This window comes from Cherax quadricarinatus, chromosome 55 (genome assembly GCF_038502225.1).
Source record: "Cherax quadricarinatus isolate ZL_2023a chromosome 55, ASM3850222v1, whole genome shotgun sequence".
NCBI lineage: Eukaryota > Metazoa > Arthropoda > Malacostraca > Decapoda > Parastacidae > Cherax > Cherax quadricarinatus.
Genome location: NC_091346.1, coordinates 26,509,020 through 26,526,087, shown reverse-complemented (window position 1 = coordinate 26,526,087; position 17,068 = coordinate 26,509,020). Strand labels below are relative to the sequence as shown.

Below are 17,068 nucleotides of genomic sequence, written 5' to 3'. Positions count from 1 at the left end.
ACATGGCTTGCAACAGCTTTGTTAGGGTGATATTTCTCGACAAAGATTGGCAAGTCATTCCACTTTGCACACATGTCCCTAATCATTGAAGAAGGTACATTCCTTTCTCTCTCTTCCTCGTCCTCTGGAGCAATTTTCTCAGCTCTGGTCTGTTGTTCCAGTTGAAGGTCCTGCAGCTCTTCAGTGGTTAGCTCTTCCTTGTTTTCGTTCACCAACTCTTCCATATCCTGGCCACTCACATCCAACCCCATGGACTTCCCCAAAGATACAATAGATTCCACAACAGGCATAGGGTCGTCAGGGTCAGCCTCAAACCTTTCAAAATCCTTCTCGAGGACACATTCTGGCCACAATTTTCTCCAAGCAGAGTTCATCGTCCTGGAAGTCACTCCCTGCCAAGTCTTATCTATAGGGCTTATGCAGTTGAGGATATTGAAGCGATTCCTCCAGAACTTTCTTAGGGTCAGTTCAGTGTCTGAGGTCACTTCAAAGCACCTTTGAAACAGTGCTTTGGTGTAGAGTTTTTTGAAGTTTGAAATGACCTGCTGGTCCATGGGCTGGATGAGAGGAGTGGTATTAGGGAGCGAGAACTTCACTGTGATGAAACTAAACTCCTCAAACAGTTGGTCTTCCAAGCCTGGAGGATGAGCAGGAGCATTGTTCATTACCAGGAGGCACTTGAGTGACACTTAGATTTTCCAGGAGGTATTTCTTCACACTCGGGCCAAACACTTCATTGACCCACTCAATGAAAATAAGCCTCGTGACCCATTCCTTATTGTTAGCCTTCCACATCACACACAGTTTACTCTTGTTGACATTGTTTTTCTTGAATGCTCGGGGATTTTCAGAGTGATATACCAGTAAAGGCTTCACTTCGAAATCCCCACTAGCGTTACCACAGAACAAAAGAGTTAGCCTATCTTTCGTAGGCTTGTGTCCTGGCAGTACCTTTTCCCCCTTAGTGATGTAGGTCCTCTTTGGCATTTTCTTCCAAAAGAGATCTTTTTCGTTACAATTGAAGACTTGTTGAGGGAGGAATCCTTCAGCCTCTACGTACTCCTTGAATTCATCAGAATTCTTCGGCCTCATGTTTGTCCGAACTTGCAGCCTCTCCATGCCTTATCACACTGTGTATGCCAGTTCACTTCTTGAGTTTGTCGAACCAGCTTCTGCTGGCCTTAAATTCACTAAGATCAGCACTCGTTCCAGGTATTTTCTTTGTGAGATCCGCATACAACTGCCTTGAATTTTTACAAATTATCGCCTCCAAAACACTATCTTCTGCTAACTGTTTTTCGTTGATCCACTCCAACAACAACTTCTCAACATCTTCGATTGTTTGTGATCTCTGTTTCATTAGCACATTTACCCTTTTCGCAACATCAGCTTCCATGATTTCTTGTTTCTTCGCCAGGATGGAACTGATCGTTGATGTGGACTTCCCATACATCCTGGTGAGATCGACCACGTATATGCCACTTTCGTACTTTGCTATGAGCTCTTTCTTGAATTCTATCGTGTTTCTCGCTTTCTTTATCAAACTTTATGGAACTTTCTTTGGCCCCATGGTGGCTTATTTAGCACTCAAACTCAATAAACAAGCACAAAAAAACAACGGATTATTATGAAATGTTTCAGATGAACGCGTGGGGTGATGCTCACTCAACGAGAAACAAAGGCAGACTGAGCCACGAATGCATGGGATTCTTTGTGTGGGCACTTGATTCCAGGAAATGAGTGGCCGAGTCACGTGGGCAGGCGAACGAGTTTGGTACGGACCATTTTCAACTGTACAAAAACCAAGCGGATGTACGAAAGCTGGGACAAAGTTTCGATGAAAAAAGTTGCCGAAAACCAAATTGTACGAAAACTAGGGCATGTGAAAACCGAGGTTTGATGCGTGCGTGCGTGTGTGCATGTGCGTGTGCATGTGCATGTGTGTGTGCGTGCATGTGTGTGCATGTGTGTGCATATGCGTGCATGTGCATGTGCGTGTGTGCGTGCATGCGTGTGTGTGTGCGTGCGTGCATGCGTGTGTGTGTGCGTGTGTGCGTGCGTGTGTGCGTGCGTGTGTGCGTGTGTGTGTGTGTGTGTGTACGTGTGTGTACGTGTGTGTGTGCGCGCACGCACACGCATAATGGGGTCCACATCTGGTGCAAATTGTGGGACCCGCAGCCTCGGAGAAGTGGATAAAAAGGTTTCAAGAAAGAGTATTTGGATTTCTTCCTGAAGACATTTGATTATTCCACTTACCCTACCATCCCATCTTTTCATTCTTTTTTTACCAATAGCTTTATTTTATTACATAATATGGTGGGTATGGGTGTGTGTGTGTGTGTGTGTGTGTGTGTGTGTGTGTGTGGGTGGGTGGGTGGGTGGGTGGGTGTGTGTGCGTGCATGGGGGGGGTGTACTCACCCATTTGTACTCACCTATTTGTGGTTGCAGGGGTCGATTCATAGCTCCTGGCCCTGCCTCTTCACTGGTTGCTACTAGGTCCTTTCTCTCCCTGCTCCATGAGGTTTATCAAACCTCGCCTTAAAACTATGTATGGTTCCTGCCTCCACTACGTCACTTTCTAGGCTATTCCACTGCCTGACAACTCGAAATACTTCCTAACATCCCTTAGACTCATCTGAGTCTTCAATTTTCAATTGTGACCTCTTGTTTCTGTGTCCCATCTCTGGAATATCCTGTCTTTGTCCACCTTGTCTATTCCTTGCATTATTTTATATGTCGTTATCATGTCTTCCCTAACCCTCCTGTCCTCCAGTGTCGTCAGGCCAGTTTCCCTTAACCTCTCTTTGTAGGACAATCCCCATAGCTCTGGAACTAGTCTTGTTGCAAACCTTTGCACTGTGTGTGTGTGTGTGTGTGTGTGTGTGTGTGTGTGTGTGTGTCTGTCTGTCTGTCTGTCTGTCTGTCTGTCTGTCTGTCTGTCTGTCTGTCTTTCTGTATGTATGTATGTATGTATGTATATGTATATGTATATGAGCTGGGGACCCTCATCCTCAGAGAAAGGAATAAACTTCAGGGAAATCTCGAGATTCTACCTGGAGCTGTTTGAATATTGTCTTCTTCTACCCCCTATATTTTATATTCTATGTAAACTTTAATTAAAGACAAAATGCATTAACATGTACTAAATGCAAAAAGATGAAAGACTTTGTAGTTTTTTTTCTATTTTTTTGGTCACCTGGCCATGGTGGGAGACGGCTGATGTGTTGAAAAAATGTATGTACGTATATAAAATGTGCATGTGTGCATAAATTAAAAAATATTAGTTTTTATTTTTGTTTTACCCTTTCACTGTTGCAACCCTTGAGATGAAAAGTACTGAGTGTTGCCATTTAAAAAAATCTTCTGTAACGGTAGTTTTCTTTTCTGAAGGTATGCCTTCAATTCCATTGATTGAGTGCTAGAAACTGTCTATTCAATTATCAGAACTACATTATAAAGTGCATAGCAGTCGGTAATTTGGCTAATTTTACACAAAATTCAACAAATTCCAATTTAAAAGCAGAATTTAAAATATACACGTAGGCATTCTAATAATTCAAGCAACCTTTCCTATGTTCAATAATCATGTCCTCAGGCCTCTCTTATATAGCTTCCTCTCCATTTTGAATCCATCATCACACAAAATTGAAGTTCACCCTATTTCTTGTTAATAAAATATAAATAAGAATGATTGGTCATAGTTTTGACCATCCCAATAATTGAAGGAGAACTTTTAAAAATCCATGAAACAGACTGGGGAAGGGGCTGCCCTTCCTCAGGAAAGTTACCATAAGTCAAATATTTCTCCCACTTTGATCTCTATTTCAATCCGCTTTCAACCTGAAACAGACCAAAATGATCTCTATTTCAGTAGAATGCCTTCCGTTCTATTAAGTGATAGCAGTAAACAGGCAATAAAGCCATATAAAACCACCATAGAAAACACCTCATAGTTCCCATTTTAACCAAACACAGAGTCATAGGTTTGCTGTTCCCACTGTGCATTGTGTGGCAGGATTTTTTTTTTATATTCACACTTAGCGCACAGATTCTTACACGTCTAGGACTAAATTTACCTCTCGCAGCATATTTGAGGGTGCTATGCTTAAAATGTAGGCATATGTGAGTGACTCTGGCATCAGTAACATAGATCTGTGTGGGGGACAGTGAAAGGGGTTAAGTAATATAATTCTAGAATTATATTACTTAACCCCTGAGAGCAATGTGTGGTGTGAATATAATGCAGAGAATTCGTAGTTTGGAAGTTAGGAGGAGATGCGGGATTACCAAAACTGTTGTCCAGAGGGCTGAGGAAGGGTTGTTGAGGTGGTTCGGACATGTGGAGAGAATGGAGCGAAACAGAATAACTTCAAGAGTGTATCAGTCTGTAGTGGAAGGAAGGCGGGGTAGGGGTCGGCCTAGGAAAGGTTGGAGGGAGGGGGTAAAGGAGGTTTTGTGTGCAAGGGGCTTGGACTTCCAGCAGGCATGCGTGAGCGTATTTGATAGGAGTGAATGGAGACAAATGGTTTTTAATACTTGACGTGCTGTTGGAGTGTGAGCAAAGTAACATTTATGAAGGGGTTCAGGGAAACTGGCAGGCCGGACTTGAGTCCTGGAGATGGGAAGTACAGTGCCTGCACTCTGAAGGAGGGGTGTTAATATTGCAGTTTAAAAACTGTAGTGTAAAGCACCCTTCTGGCAAGACAGTGATGGAGTGAATGATGGTGAAAGTTTTTCTTTTTCGGGCCACCCTGCCTTGGTGGGAATCGGCCAGTGTGATAATAAAAAAAATAATTTATAAAATAATAGATTTTCAGTATTTTTTTTTTTATATTTTTTACCCCTTTTATTAAAAGATAACTTTATTTACAGGTGGTCCGGGGAGCGTTGTGATGCCCCCCCACCCTGGCAGTGGACAGAGTGAGAGTCGCAACAGCAACATGCATGCACCAGGATACCCCCCTGCTGCTCCACCGCACATGTCTACAGGTCCCCCTCCTGGTCCTCACGGTTATTCATCTAAGATGGGCCACATGCCCCCTGGTGGTCCCCCTGGACCCTCCTATGGGCAGGCAGGGTACCAAGGGGGTCACCAATACCCCCCAGTCAGACCACAGGGCCCAATGATGCAGCCATACCCACAAAATTTTCCTCCAGGAGCTCCACAAGGTTCTCAAGGCCCTCCTTCATCAATGCCACCTGGCCACCAGTACTCTCCACGGCCCCCGCACAATAACCATGTTCCCCCCAGCCAGCCATACGGGTATCCTCCATTTGGGACGCAGGGTTGGGGAGGACAAGGCATTAATCAGGGTCCTCCAGGACCAAGTATGCCTAGCTCTATGATGCCTGGGGCCCCTGGTATGCCAGGAAAAGGTGGTCCTGTCCAGATGTCAAGCCAGGTTGGTCAGCCAGGGGCTAGTAGTGTGGGTGGTCCCAGGCCCCATACTCCCCCACATACCTCTCACTATATAAAGCAGCACATCCAAAAAATGGGTGCATATATGGGACCTCAGATGTACCCAAATGGGCCTGGTATGCCAGGGATGCCAGGGATGCCTAACAGCAGTCGTGAGAGTCCTCAAAACAACATGCCACCACCCACGTCCACTCCACAACCACAAACACCATCCAGTGCCCCATTGGATACTGGAGATCATACTGGAAGCAATACCACTGTCAATAACAGTAACCCACCCTCTATAGGACCTGATGGTAATCCAGTAGTAGATGAAGCATCACAACAGTCTACGGTTTCCAACAATTCTGCTGGTAAGCTTTCATAGAGAGTATGTATTAAATTGACATTGAATTCTTTATATTCCTTTTTTCAGATTTGTTACTTATTGTTTTTAGATTTCCATTTAAAATAATCAGACAATTCTATCCTGCTTATTTCACTTATGGAACCTAACCAATATTTAAGCCTTGACTTATCTTCCTATTTTGTTGTCTACCCATTGTTTTAACTTTGTTCTGTACTATTTCACTTTTATGCATTTTCTTCTAACAGCAGTCAACTGTCATTTTCTTCAGATGTCCAAGCACAATAGAGCATTAAAGTTCATACTAGGTATTGTGGATGGATAGTAAGAGCAAACTCAACATTGGAACTATTGTAAAAAAAATAGCTTGAAAGAATAGTGTTCATAAATAATCAAAACTTAAATTGTCCTTAAGGTATTATTTACTGAAGTTTAACAATAGAGTTTGTCTTCATTAGAACACAGTGCCTCACATGAAATGTAGTAATGATTTTAGTTTTTAAATGAATTTAGAATTAAACCTTTTGCTTTAACTACATATATTTTAAAATGTACAGTGTTCCCTTGAGTTATCCTAGAAATGAATTGATCTCTGATGAAGGGATGTTCTTGAGAAGGGTACATTTGGAATGTAGGTGCTGTTTGCTGCCTATCTTGTCATGTAGAAGCTCACTTCTCACTGTCTGCGAAGTGGAGCCAAGTCTGGTACTTTGATGATAGTAGCCTTGGCAGATCTATCCAGGTTGGGTCCAGGTGAGAGATGAGTCATCTTGCTCTGTTCTCTATTCTGTCAAGAAGTCACAGATGAGATGGGGGGCAGGCAGTCCAAGAAATTTGAGCATACCTGTGCCTTATATAGAATTTTGCAGCCTCTACTGTCAAGCAGATGCAAGATATGTCTATGTGCTGTAAGCATCCTGTCTGATTTGTTTGCAAGATTTACAACTTGGTTCTTTATAGTTTGGAGTCAGATTTCACCCCTAGGATATCAGCTTTATCCTTGGGTACTAACACACTAATTCATTTTTACCACTTCCCCATCATCATTTGTGTTTTCTCAGGAGCAAATGTGACCTACCATCATTTTCTCCAGGCTGATATAGCTATAAGCTGGTGATTGATGTAGAGCAGCTAACATTTCCTCTCTAGGATAAGTAAATGTTAGAGCACAGTTATCTGCATATGCATGAGATTCTGGGAGGAGATGTAGGAGGTTGTCGAAATAAACATTACATAACAATGGCCTAAGCACACACTCCTTGTGGAGCACTTGGACCAATAGAGTATCTTGTTGATGCTGTCCTGTTGAGAGCTGCTCTTAGAGATCTACTTTGAAGGTAATCATTGAGGAGGAATAGTTCAGAGCCAGCGACTCCTGTTGCAGTTTTGTCAAGAGTCCTTGGTGCCATACTCATTCGAAAGCACCAGCAGTGTCCTTTGCTACTACAAAGCTAACCTAGAATTCATCAGTGACTAGTGACATGTAGTGGAGATATTTAACAACAGATCAGCAGTGTGACCTTTTTTTTTGAAGCCATATTGACAATCACAAAGAAATGAGTGGTATTTGGAAAAACAGTCATTTACAGTGAGATTATTGTCTCAAGAATCTTGCCAATGATTAACAGGAGTGACACTGGTTTGTAGTTGCCGATTTCTGCTATACTCTTCCTTTTGTGAATAGGGACTACATTTTGTCTCTTTCCACAAAGAAGGCCATTGACACTGTTCTAGGCAGTGCTGATAGATGGTAGTAAGAGGTGATGCTAGCTGGTCTACACATTTGCTCAGCATTCTTGGGCTCAATTTATCTGGGCCCACAGCCCTTTCTTGGTCCAGCAATTTAAGTAGAAGATGCAATGTGGCAGATGTTGCAAGTGTATGGTGTAGGAGGTAGGTTACTGAAAGCAGTGAAGAGTTTTTACGAGGATAGTGAGGCTCAAGTTAGAGTATGTAGGAAAGAGGGAAATTTTTTCCCAGTAAAAGTAGGCCTTAGACAAGGATGTGTGATGTCACCGTGGTTGTTTAATATATTTATAGATGGGGTTGTAAGAGAAGTAAATGCGAGGGTCTTGGCAAGAGGCGTGGAGTTAAAAGATAAAGAATCACACACAAAGTGGGAGTTGTCACAGCTGCTCTTTGCCGATGACACTGTGCTCTTGGGAGATTCTGAAGAGAAGTTGCAGAGATTGGTGGATGAATTTGGTAGGGTGTGCAAAAGAAGAAAATTAAAGGTGAATACAGGAAAGAGTAAGGTTATGAGGATAACAAAAAGATTAGGTGATGAAAGATTGAATATCAGATTGGAGGGAGAGAGTATGGAGGAGGTGAACGTATTCAGATATTTGGGAGTGGACGTGTCAGCGGATGGGTCTATGAAAGATGAGGTGAATCATAGAATTGATGAGGGAAAAAGAGTGAGTGGTGCACTTAGGAGTCTGTGGAGACAAAGAACTTTGTCCTTGGAGGCAAAGAGGGGAATGTATGAGAGTATAGTTTTACCAACGCTCTTATATGGGTGTGAAGCGTGGGTGATGAATGTTGCAGCGAGGAGAAGGCTGGAGGCAGTGGAGATGTCATGTCTGAGGGCAATGTGTGGTGTGAATATAATGCAGAGAATTCGTAGTTTGGAAGTTAGGAGGAGGTGCGGGATTACCAAAACTGTTGTCCAGAGGGCTGAGGAAGGGTTGTTGAGGTGGTTCGGACATGTAGAGAGAATGGAGCGAAACAGAATGACTTCAAGAGTGTATCAGTCTGTAGTGGAAGGAAGGCGGGGTAGGGGTCGGCCTAGGAAGGGTTGGAGGGAGGGGGTAAAGGAGGTTTTGTGTGCGAGGGGCTTGGACTTCCAGCAGGCATGCGTGAGCGTGTTTGATAGGAGTGAATGGAGACAAATGGTTTTTAATACTTGACGTGCTGTTGGAGTGTGAGCAAAGTAACATTTATGAAGGGATTCAGGGAAACCGGCAGGCCGGACTTGAGTCCTGGAGATGGGAAGTACAGTGCCTGCACTCTGAAGGAGGGGTGTTAATGTTGCAGTTTAAAAACTGTAGTGTAAAGCACCCTTCTGGCAAGACAGTGATGGAGTGAATGATGGTGAAAGTTTTTCTTTTTCGGGCCACCCTGCCTTGGTGGGAATCGGCCGGTGTGATAATAAAAAATAATAAAAAAATACACTTCCTGCCTTGTTGTTGCCACTGACATCTTGACACAGTTCTTGTGACTAGCAGAGGAGGTTCCCTTGCTGGATCAGGAACTTGCATCTTGGCAGTAAAGTTTTTGTCAGCCTTCTCCTGACTGCTTGTAGAGATGGTTCCATCCTGCCGATTTAGAGGCAGAATAATTTCATCGGGTGAATAACCTTTTTGGTCCTTGACCAAGGATCACCAGGTTTTGGAGCCTACTCTACTTGATGCCAACTTTCTTTTTGTGTCAGCCTCCCATCTAGAGATGGCCCACTTTTGGACTTCTTCCATTTGCCAACAGGCTTGCATGTGCAAGTTCCTGTTACAGGTAGTGGGATGCTTCCTATACCTTCTCCAGGCCTTGTACTTAGCAGTAGCAGCCTCTCGGCAAAGAAAGCCAAACTAAGGCTGATCTGAAGGCTTCATCACATTTCTGCCAGTGAGGGATGTGTTCTTGTTGGAGATTAAAGTTATGTTCAATGAAGGCATTCACTTGGTTGTCAACATCACCTTGGAGAAGAGCATTCCAGTCAGAGGTAGCAAACTCAGAGCAAAGGGCCGGCCAGTTTCCTCTCCCATAGTCAGGTTATGCATGCAGATTCCTTGCCTTATTCTGTTGGAATCTTCAGTGCTGTAAAGACACCCTGTGGTCAGATGATTCAACATTGCCAACATAGCCAAGGGGTTGGTAAGCAACTATGCCTTCAAATAGATCATTTGCTACTGGGTCAAGGGGGAAGCCAGAGATGTGAGTAAGGAAGTCAAAGATTTCCATGTCAAACACTGCAAGAGAGTCATCAGAATCTCTGTATAAAATGTTAGTTGAGGTCACCAACAATTATATGATGTTGACATTTATGTTGAAGCAGAAGGGAGTCCTCTTTTTCCATTAGGAAGTTTTCGGGGTCTACTTGTTGCCACTGAGGTCTGTACATTGCACATGCTAGAACAGAAGTTCTAGTGTTTATGCATACCTTGAACATCATTTCCAGGTGATTAGGATGGCAACATCAATGAGCTGGGCATGTACACTTTTAGAAAATCACACAGCAAAACCTCCTTCACCTTGCCTGTCTCTTCTTATCCATGAGGTGTAGTCAGCAATTCTAGCAAAATTTTCTGGAATCCTGTCATTCAAAAATGTCTCAACAATGTTGATAATGTCCAGACATTGAGTATTCATGAATCTGTGCCTGAGCTCCTCAACATTCCTAATGAAGCCTCGAATGTTGGCTGATAGGATGCTGATATACTGGCTCCTCATGATTGTGTTCAGCTTGAGTTAATGGGTGTGTAAGGTGCTTGCAGAGACAGGTAGGACACTGGGGCACCTGCTGAGCCAAGATAGGAGTAGCTGGGAGGGTGATGTGTGTATTCACCAATTCTGATATCCTGCTGGTTTGTTCTGAGAACAGATCTCTAAAGAACTGGTGATCCTGTCTGTCAAGTTCCTTTTTTTATGACAGTGGTTTTCTTGATGTCCCCTCTTGTGGTAGTAATTGCACCTGGTATCTTGCAAGTGGTTGTTAGTGGTGTACCCACCTTCGGTGACAATAAGAGCACTGCTTATGTGCTGGGGAGGGTGGACTCCTATTTCATGCACTTCATATGATTTGTTGCTGAAGCAACAGCTGATTTTTCTATAGGTTCTGCTGCTGGTGAGCCCGATGATTATATACCAGGTGAGTGTTTTTCTGGGACTGTGTTGGTGGAAGGTGAGACAGCTACAGGTGTCTTCCACGTCCTCTACCATGTCCTTGTCCAGCACTTGTTCAGGCGCAGTCACCTGATTAATAGCTGCACCAATCTCTAATAATAATATAATACACAGTGGAACCTCAAATATCGAACTGCTCCCAACTCAATCAATTATGTAAGTGTATTTTTGTAAGTGCTTTTATAAGTGTATTTTTGAGGGTCTGAAATAAACTAATCTAATTTACATTATTCCTGATGGGAATAAATTCGTTCGGTAACGGCACTTGAACAGCCGTCTGGAATGAAGAAAGTTCGATATTTGAGGTTCCACTGTATAATAATATCTTTATTTCTACAAGTACATGTACAAGGTATACAGGCCTAGCTGACATCAATGACATACTACTATATATAGAAAGCCACTTATTATGCAGAGCATTTCGGCAAATTAGGTCAGTTTTGTCCCAGGAGGCAATCCACACCAGGTACCCATTTTATACTGATGGGTGAACATGGACATCAGGTGTCTTATGGAAACACGTCTAAATGTTATCTAGCTGTACCGGGGATTCGAACTCTGGACCTTAGAGTGTGAGCTGAGTGTGCTAGCGATCGAGCTACGGGACTCTGGTGGAATCAAACTTGACTCGGTATCAGCAGATGGGGCACTGCTGCCAGGTATTCTGGCAAGTGCTGGAGCAGTGATGTCAGGTGCACTGTCAGGCTTGCTGTGCTGCTGGGTAATTTGTCTGTTCCCTTTATAGTGGCTAAAGAAGTTGTATTACAATTTTTGAGATGAGGTGTTTTGAGCTGTCTACCTGTGAAGCCCTAGTACTAACACAGATTTGTTGTTGGGTTCATCTCAGTGTATGTGTTCCAGGCCTTGTCAGTAGTGTCAGCATCAGCTGAGTGGCATATATCCCTTGATGTAGGCCTGCTCTGGTTTTCTATGATAGATTGAAGTGATTTCCTTTGATGAAATATCCTAGCTGGAACTTGACAACAAAGCCCAGTTGGGTAGTTCTGATTATTTGAGTGGGTCCCTGAGGCACATTTAAACCTCCCTGTTGTGGCTCTAGACTTATTTCTGGTACATATGTCACAGATTTTTTAATGTCCTTAAAGTTTCTGAGATGTTCTACCTAGCTACAACAAAAGACTCCTTTTGTCATGCAATCCGTCTGACAGTAATTGGAACATGTAGGTTCCAGACATTTAAGAAGTGCCTGGTCTCTTGTTGTATATCCACAAACACTGATATAGGTTGTGGGAGAATAACCAGATCGTGACTTTATTTTTGCTATTACGTGATGTGAAGTCGTTACAGAAGGAAAGAGTTTGCAAGGTTACAGTAAAGTTAAGCAGGAGAGAGAATTTCTGTCTAGAAAGCTGAGATCTCAGATTCCTTGAACTTAAGCGTTTTGTATACCCTAATGGAATTTTATGTATTTTATTTTACTATAGAAAAGTTGAAAGTTACCCAGGTTATTTTCAGTGAGGTATTTTTACAATATATTACATGCTTTGGTAAACTAATTTAGGTTAAGATTCCTTATGAAATTGAACACAAAGCTTCTTGGAGTAATTTTGATGTTTACATGCTTGTTGTAATGTTTCATTATTCTTGCAGCATCTGGGGAAGACCGATCAGGCACACCAAAACCTCACAAAGATGGCCCCATGGGTGGATCTGGCATGCCGGGTGGAATGCCGGGCGGACAGCATCCACCTTCTCATCCTCCCACTCCCATCAACTCTGCCCCATCACCTGGTGCTGCATCCATGAACTCACAGCCGGATGATTTTGAGACCGTGAATTCTCCTGGTTGGCCGAGAAGCCCCAGCACTCAGACGGTAGGATGAGCCCTTGGGGTATTACTTGGGGGAATTTCCCTTCAGGTTACCATTAGGGTATGGGATAATAATGAGATGTATGGGAGAATTTGTATATGGTAGTACATATACTGTAGTTCAAACAAATAGTCTAAATCTTGGTTTCCTCTCAGTGAATTGAGAGATTTTTAAATTTTATTTTGTGTAGCTATTAAACTGTGTACTATAAGGCATTACTTTATAAAATGCATTTTATATATTTTATAGTATACATACTTATACAGTATGCATACATACACTGTATGCTACATATGTAGACCTAATATACATGAGTATAGGTCAAGGTTCCAAGGTCAGTTTTTTGGGGCAAAAAATATAGGGGGTCAACTTACTCATGGTTAATAATACTGAATGATTGAAATCTGTAAACTGTAATCCCTATATAAAAGAGCACAAGAATAGAGTAGCACTGCACTTTTGGGTATTTTATTTAACTACATTTCACTCTTTGGAAATTTTTATCAAGCACTGCAGTAGTCCTGCTCATCATTATAGTTAGGTCCTGCCCACAATCACACTCTCTGTTCTTGTACAACTATTGCCAAACTAGGGTTTTGATATCTTTCTTTCAACAAATTGGCCATATCTTACCGAAGCAGGTTAACCCAAAACAGAAAGAAACACTTTCTCCATCTTTCTCACAAAATCACCGTCTTTGAAGAGGCGTGCAGATATGACAGTTTAGATGTCACTCCAAACAGCCAGTATCCCAAACCCCTCCTTTAAAGTGCAGGCATTGTACTTCTCACCTCCAGAACTCGACTAGTTTCCAGGCTAACTGGTTTCCCTGAATCGCTTCACAAGATATTACCCTGCTCACACTCCAACAGCTTGTCAGGTTCCAAAAACTATTCCTCTCCATTCACACCTATCTAATACGCTCACACGTGCTTGCTACGTGTCCAAGTCCCTTGCATACAAAAACCTTTTACCCCCTTTCCTCATCCTTTACTAGGACAACCCCTACATAAAATCATTGATATAAGAGTACCGCAGTAGACCTAATGGCCCATGTTAGGTGGATTCAACTTTCACCCAACCATCATCCCTGTGTACCTGTACTTGGGAAAAAGGTATTATGGTATTATAATGCAAACACTAAGACGTTTTATCAGTCCTGGGATCTCAGTCACTCAAAGGTTCCAAAACCAATTTTTTTTTTTATAACCTACCAGCAGTCTTCCACTGAGGCAGGGTGACCTAAAAAGAAAAACCAAAGTTTTTTTTTTTTTTTACATTTAGTAATTTATTCAGGAGCAGGGGTTGCTAGCCCCTTGCTCCCTTCATTTTAGTTACCTTTTACTACACGTTGGTTTATGGAGGATGGATTCTTTTCCACTTCCCCATGTTTTCAGTGTTATGTCCAAATGTTTACATTTGATCTCTTTCCATCTAGTTGGTATCATGTACCTTTATTACCAACCTTGTGTATCAGCAGCTTACCTGGACCCTCTTTATTTCTATATTCACTACACACTTAAATCCTGCATGCCAGAACTAAACATATGAAAATTTCAAATACTGATGACCGGTTATTATAGAGTTGTACATGTGACTACAATTTGAGGGACATTTGATAGATGATGAGGTTAGCTTTAGCTGCTCCTTGGAAATGTAGTGTGATGCTTCTACAACCAATGCACAGTTTTAAAAATATATTTAACAAATAAATAAGTGGGAATGGTTAGTTGAGAGTAGGACCCGCATAGCATAGGCCTAGTAAACTTACTGTGGTGCTTAGGTATTTTACATTTTTATACAGTAAAGCACTTCTTTGCCATTAGAGTTGTATGGGAATGGCTAGATGAAAGTAGGATTTGCCTAGTATGGGCCAGTAGACCTACTGCAGTGCTCCTTTGTTCTTATTAGAACATTACATTTAGAGAGTTTCTTTTACTTTTTTTTTGCACTGAAAAACATAATACCAACACCCAGTACAGTACTTTGATTTTCAAATGGTGCACTAATATCCCTCAAACCTTAGGGCAGACTTATACATGATATGTATTAGGATTTATTTTGGCAAAAAGCTGTGGGTCAACTTGTACACGAGGTTGGTCTATTTTCAAGTATGTACAGTGCATGTGCACATAAATAACCTATCCTCATGTACAGTAGTAATAATGAATGAGGATTGGTTACATCATTTACACTTTTTCATAGTGTGGTTGATAGTATAAGGAACTCCCACACTGGAGGTTTAAGATTGTTGCATTCATGGAAGTGTGAAATGTTAGAATAGTTGCATAGTGGTATTGGAATGAATTGAGCAAAAGATTTCCATTCTGAGTTTGTTGAGTTAAATAAAGATTTTTCTTTAGTGTTGTACTTGCATTACATGTGTACAGTCTGGGTCAAAAACATTGCAACCCGCCAGTTTGAAGTTGTGTTGAGCCCTAATGAGTCACTTGTAGTTCTGAATTTTTTCCAGTGGTTTGGAGTTTCTGGAATGGAAGAGAACTTTTATCTGACTCTACCTTATCACTTCTCTCACCTTATCGTAGGAGATTATCTTCTTTTACACCTCAGTTTTGTCATTTTTAATGTAATCTTTATCTCCTTTGGCCTGCTGTTTCAAAGGCTTATTCTTTACTGGTTTTATCAAGCTTTGAATGGTACCATTATTATTCTTATTTGCTTTGTTCATTTTGAACTTCCTCCTCTCAAGAAATTGATCTAAATTTGTCTTATCTTCCATTGAATATTTTGTGATGTAATATGTCATAGCCATGGTATATATTGGTATCATTATTTCCACAGTATCGCATCATTCAGTACCATTTCCTTTCATTCATAGATTACATTTATCAACCTATTCAGTACTGGTTAATTTATATTATTGTTTTGCTGTTTTGTGATGAAACTGTTTTATATGCCCTTATCTTCTATAATAGAACCCAAGTATTTTAACCCTTTGAGGGTCCGTCCGGTAGCTTTGAAGCCAGGGTCCAAGCCGTAGTACTACGTCATGAGCTCATCTCACTCATATAAGCTGTGAGCAGTAAATTTGGGCCTAGATATGAGAGAATGCATCTGTGTGGTAAGTGTGCAGAATATAAAACAAATCCTGCAGCACGCAGTGCATAATGAGAAAAATAACTGCAACTGTGTTTTTGGATTAAAACGGCTACTTTGTGGTGTATTTTCATGTGTTTTTTTACAGTTGTATTCATGGTTTCTTGGGCACATTTGATAGACTGGAAGATATATTACAGAAGCAGAGATGATTTTCATTGGTTTTTAGTACTAAAAATGGCTTGAAACTAAGATCAAAGTAGTGGAAATGTTCAATTTTTGCTGATGTTCAAGAGTAAACAAATGTCACGCATCCAATACATGTCATCTGGTGGGACTAATGTGCATTCATGAATGTGCTGATATTATTTACACTGTTACTGTATTGCATAACAGTAAATCTTTTTTTTTTTTATGCGAATAAAAATTCTTTACGTGTTTAACAAGTCAAAATGGAATTCATATGTAAAGCCTGGAAACATAACTAATAAACATAGGAAATGTTATTTTAGTGCCAGAAATACCTGCATTGTTTATTCTGGACCCTATTTTGAAATTTAAATATTTTTAACTTAGTGTGAAATTGGTCAAATTACCAGTTTCCGATCACTTTACTGGGTAGTTGAAACAGTTGATTGGGTGATTTCTTGTGCTCAATCGATAAAATAGAAGTAATACTAGCAAAATACCTAAGAATTTAGTCTACTGGAATAATGTAATTGGCCTAAAATGGGAGTCAAAGTGGGCGAAATTGCCGATGCATAAATATCGCTGATGCAGCAAAATTTGCGTGAGTGTAACTTGTCAGTTTTCCATCAAATTTTGTGCTTTTTTTTTTATTACTTTCAGAAGAAAGTCCTCTACCGTTTCATAAAAATAATTTTTTTTATTCTATTTATTTTAACACTTCAGCTCTCCTTTAAACACAGCTATAATTGTGTTTTCTCATTTTGCATTTTATTTACTTCTTTCTATAGTTTCAGTTTCATCTTTAATATTTCTTCCCATTTGTATTATTTTTATCTGTTTAACTTTATCATTGAATTTCAAATAATAATCTTGTATCCCTATCACTCCATCATTGTAAGAAATGAGCAACCATTTTATCTATCTGCAGCATGACCCATAACTATTTATTCTCTCTGTGTTTGTGTATACTTGCCTATTTGTGGTTGTTAAGGTCAAGGCTCGGCTCCTGACCCCTCGTCTCAATTGTCTGGGTGGGAGGACGGTGAGATAGTCAAGCTGAACTTCAAGTAGCACTACCATGGGACAGCATCCATAAAGGAAGTCATTACTGTGGAAAAAAATTAACCTTACAAATCACTTGTAATCCAGTTGTGGTAGTACAGTTGAGTGAAAATCACTAATATAATTGTGTAAATTAAATGTTAAAGAGCATCTTGCTTGTATCCTTGGTTGCATTTCAGCATACAGGAGGGCCCCACTTATACAGTAGGTTAGGTTCTGAGCTACCGCTGTAAAGCAAAAATCACTGTAAAGTGAAACAGCCT

At 41.1% G+C, this 17,068-nt stretch overlaps 1 protein-coding gene across 8 annotated transcripts in view; it reads left to right on the top strand.

Annotated features, from left to right (window-relative positions):
* Positions 1-17,068, top strand: part of osa (trithorax group protein osa) — a 521,098-nt gene that overhangs the window by 297,839 nt on the left and 206,191 nt on the right. For all 8 annotated transcript variants that reach the window (XM_070096962.1, XM_053791422.2, XM_053791420.2 and 5 more), the window contains 2 exons: positions 4,874-5,773; positions 12,277-12,500. In XM_070096962.1, coding sequence (XP_069953063.1) covers positions 4,874-5,773; positions 12,277-12,500 — 1,124 coding nt within the window. The remainder of the gene's footprint in view (positions 1-4,873; positions 5,774-12,276; positions 12,501-17,068) is intronic.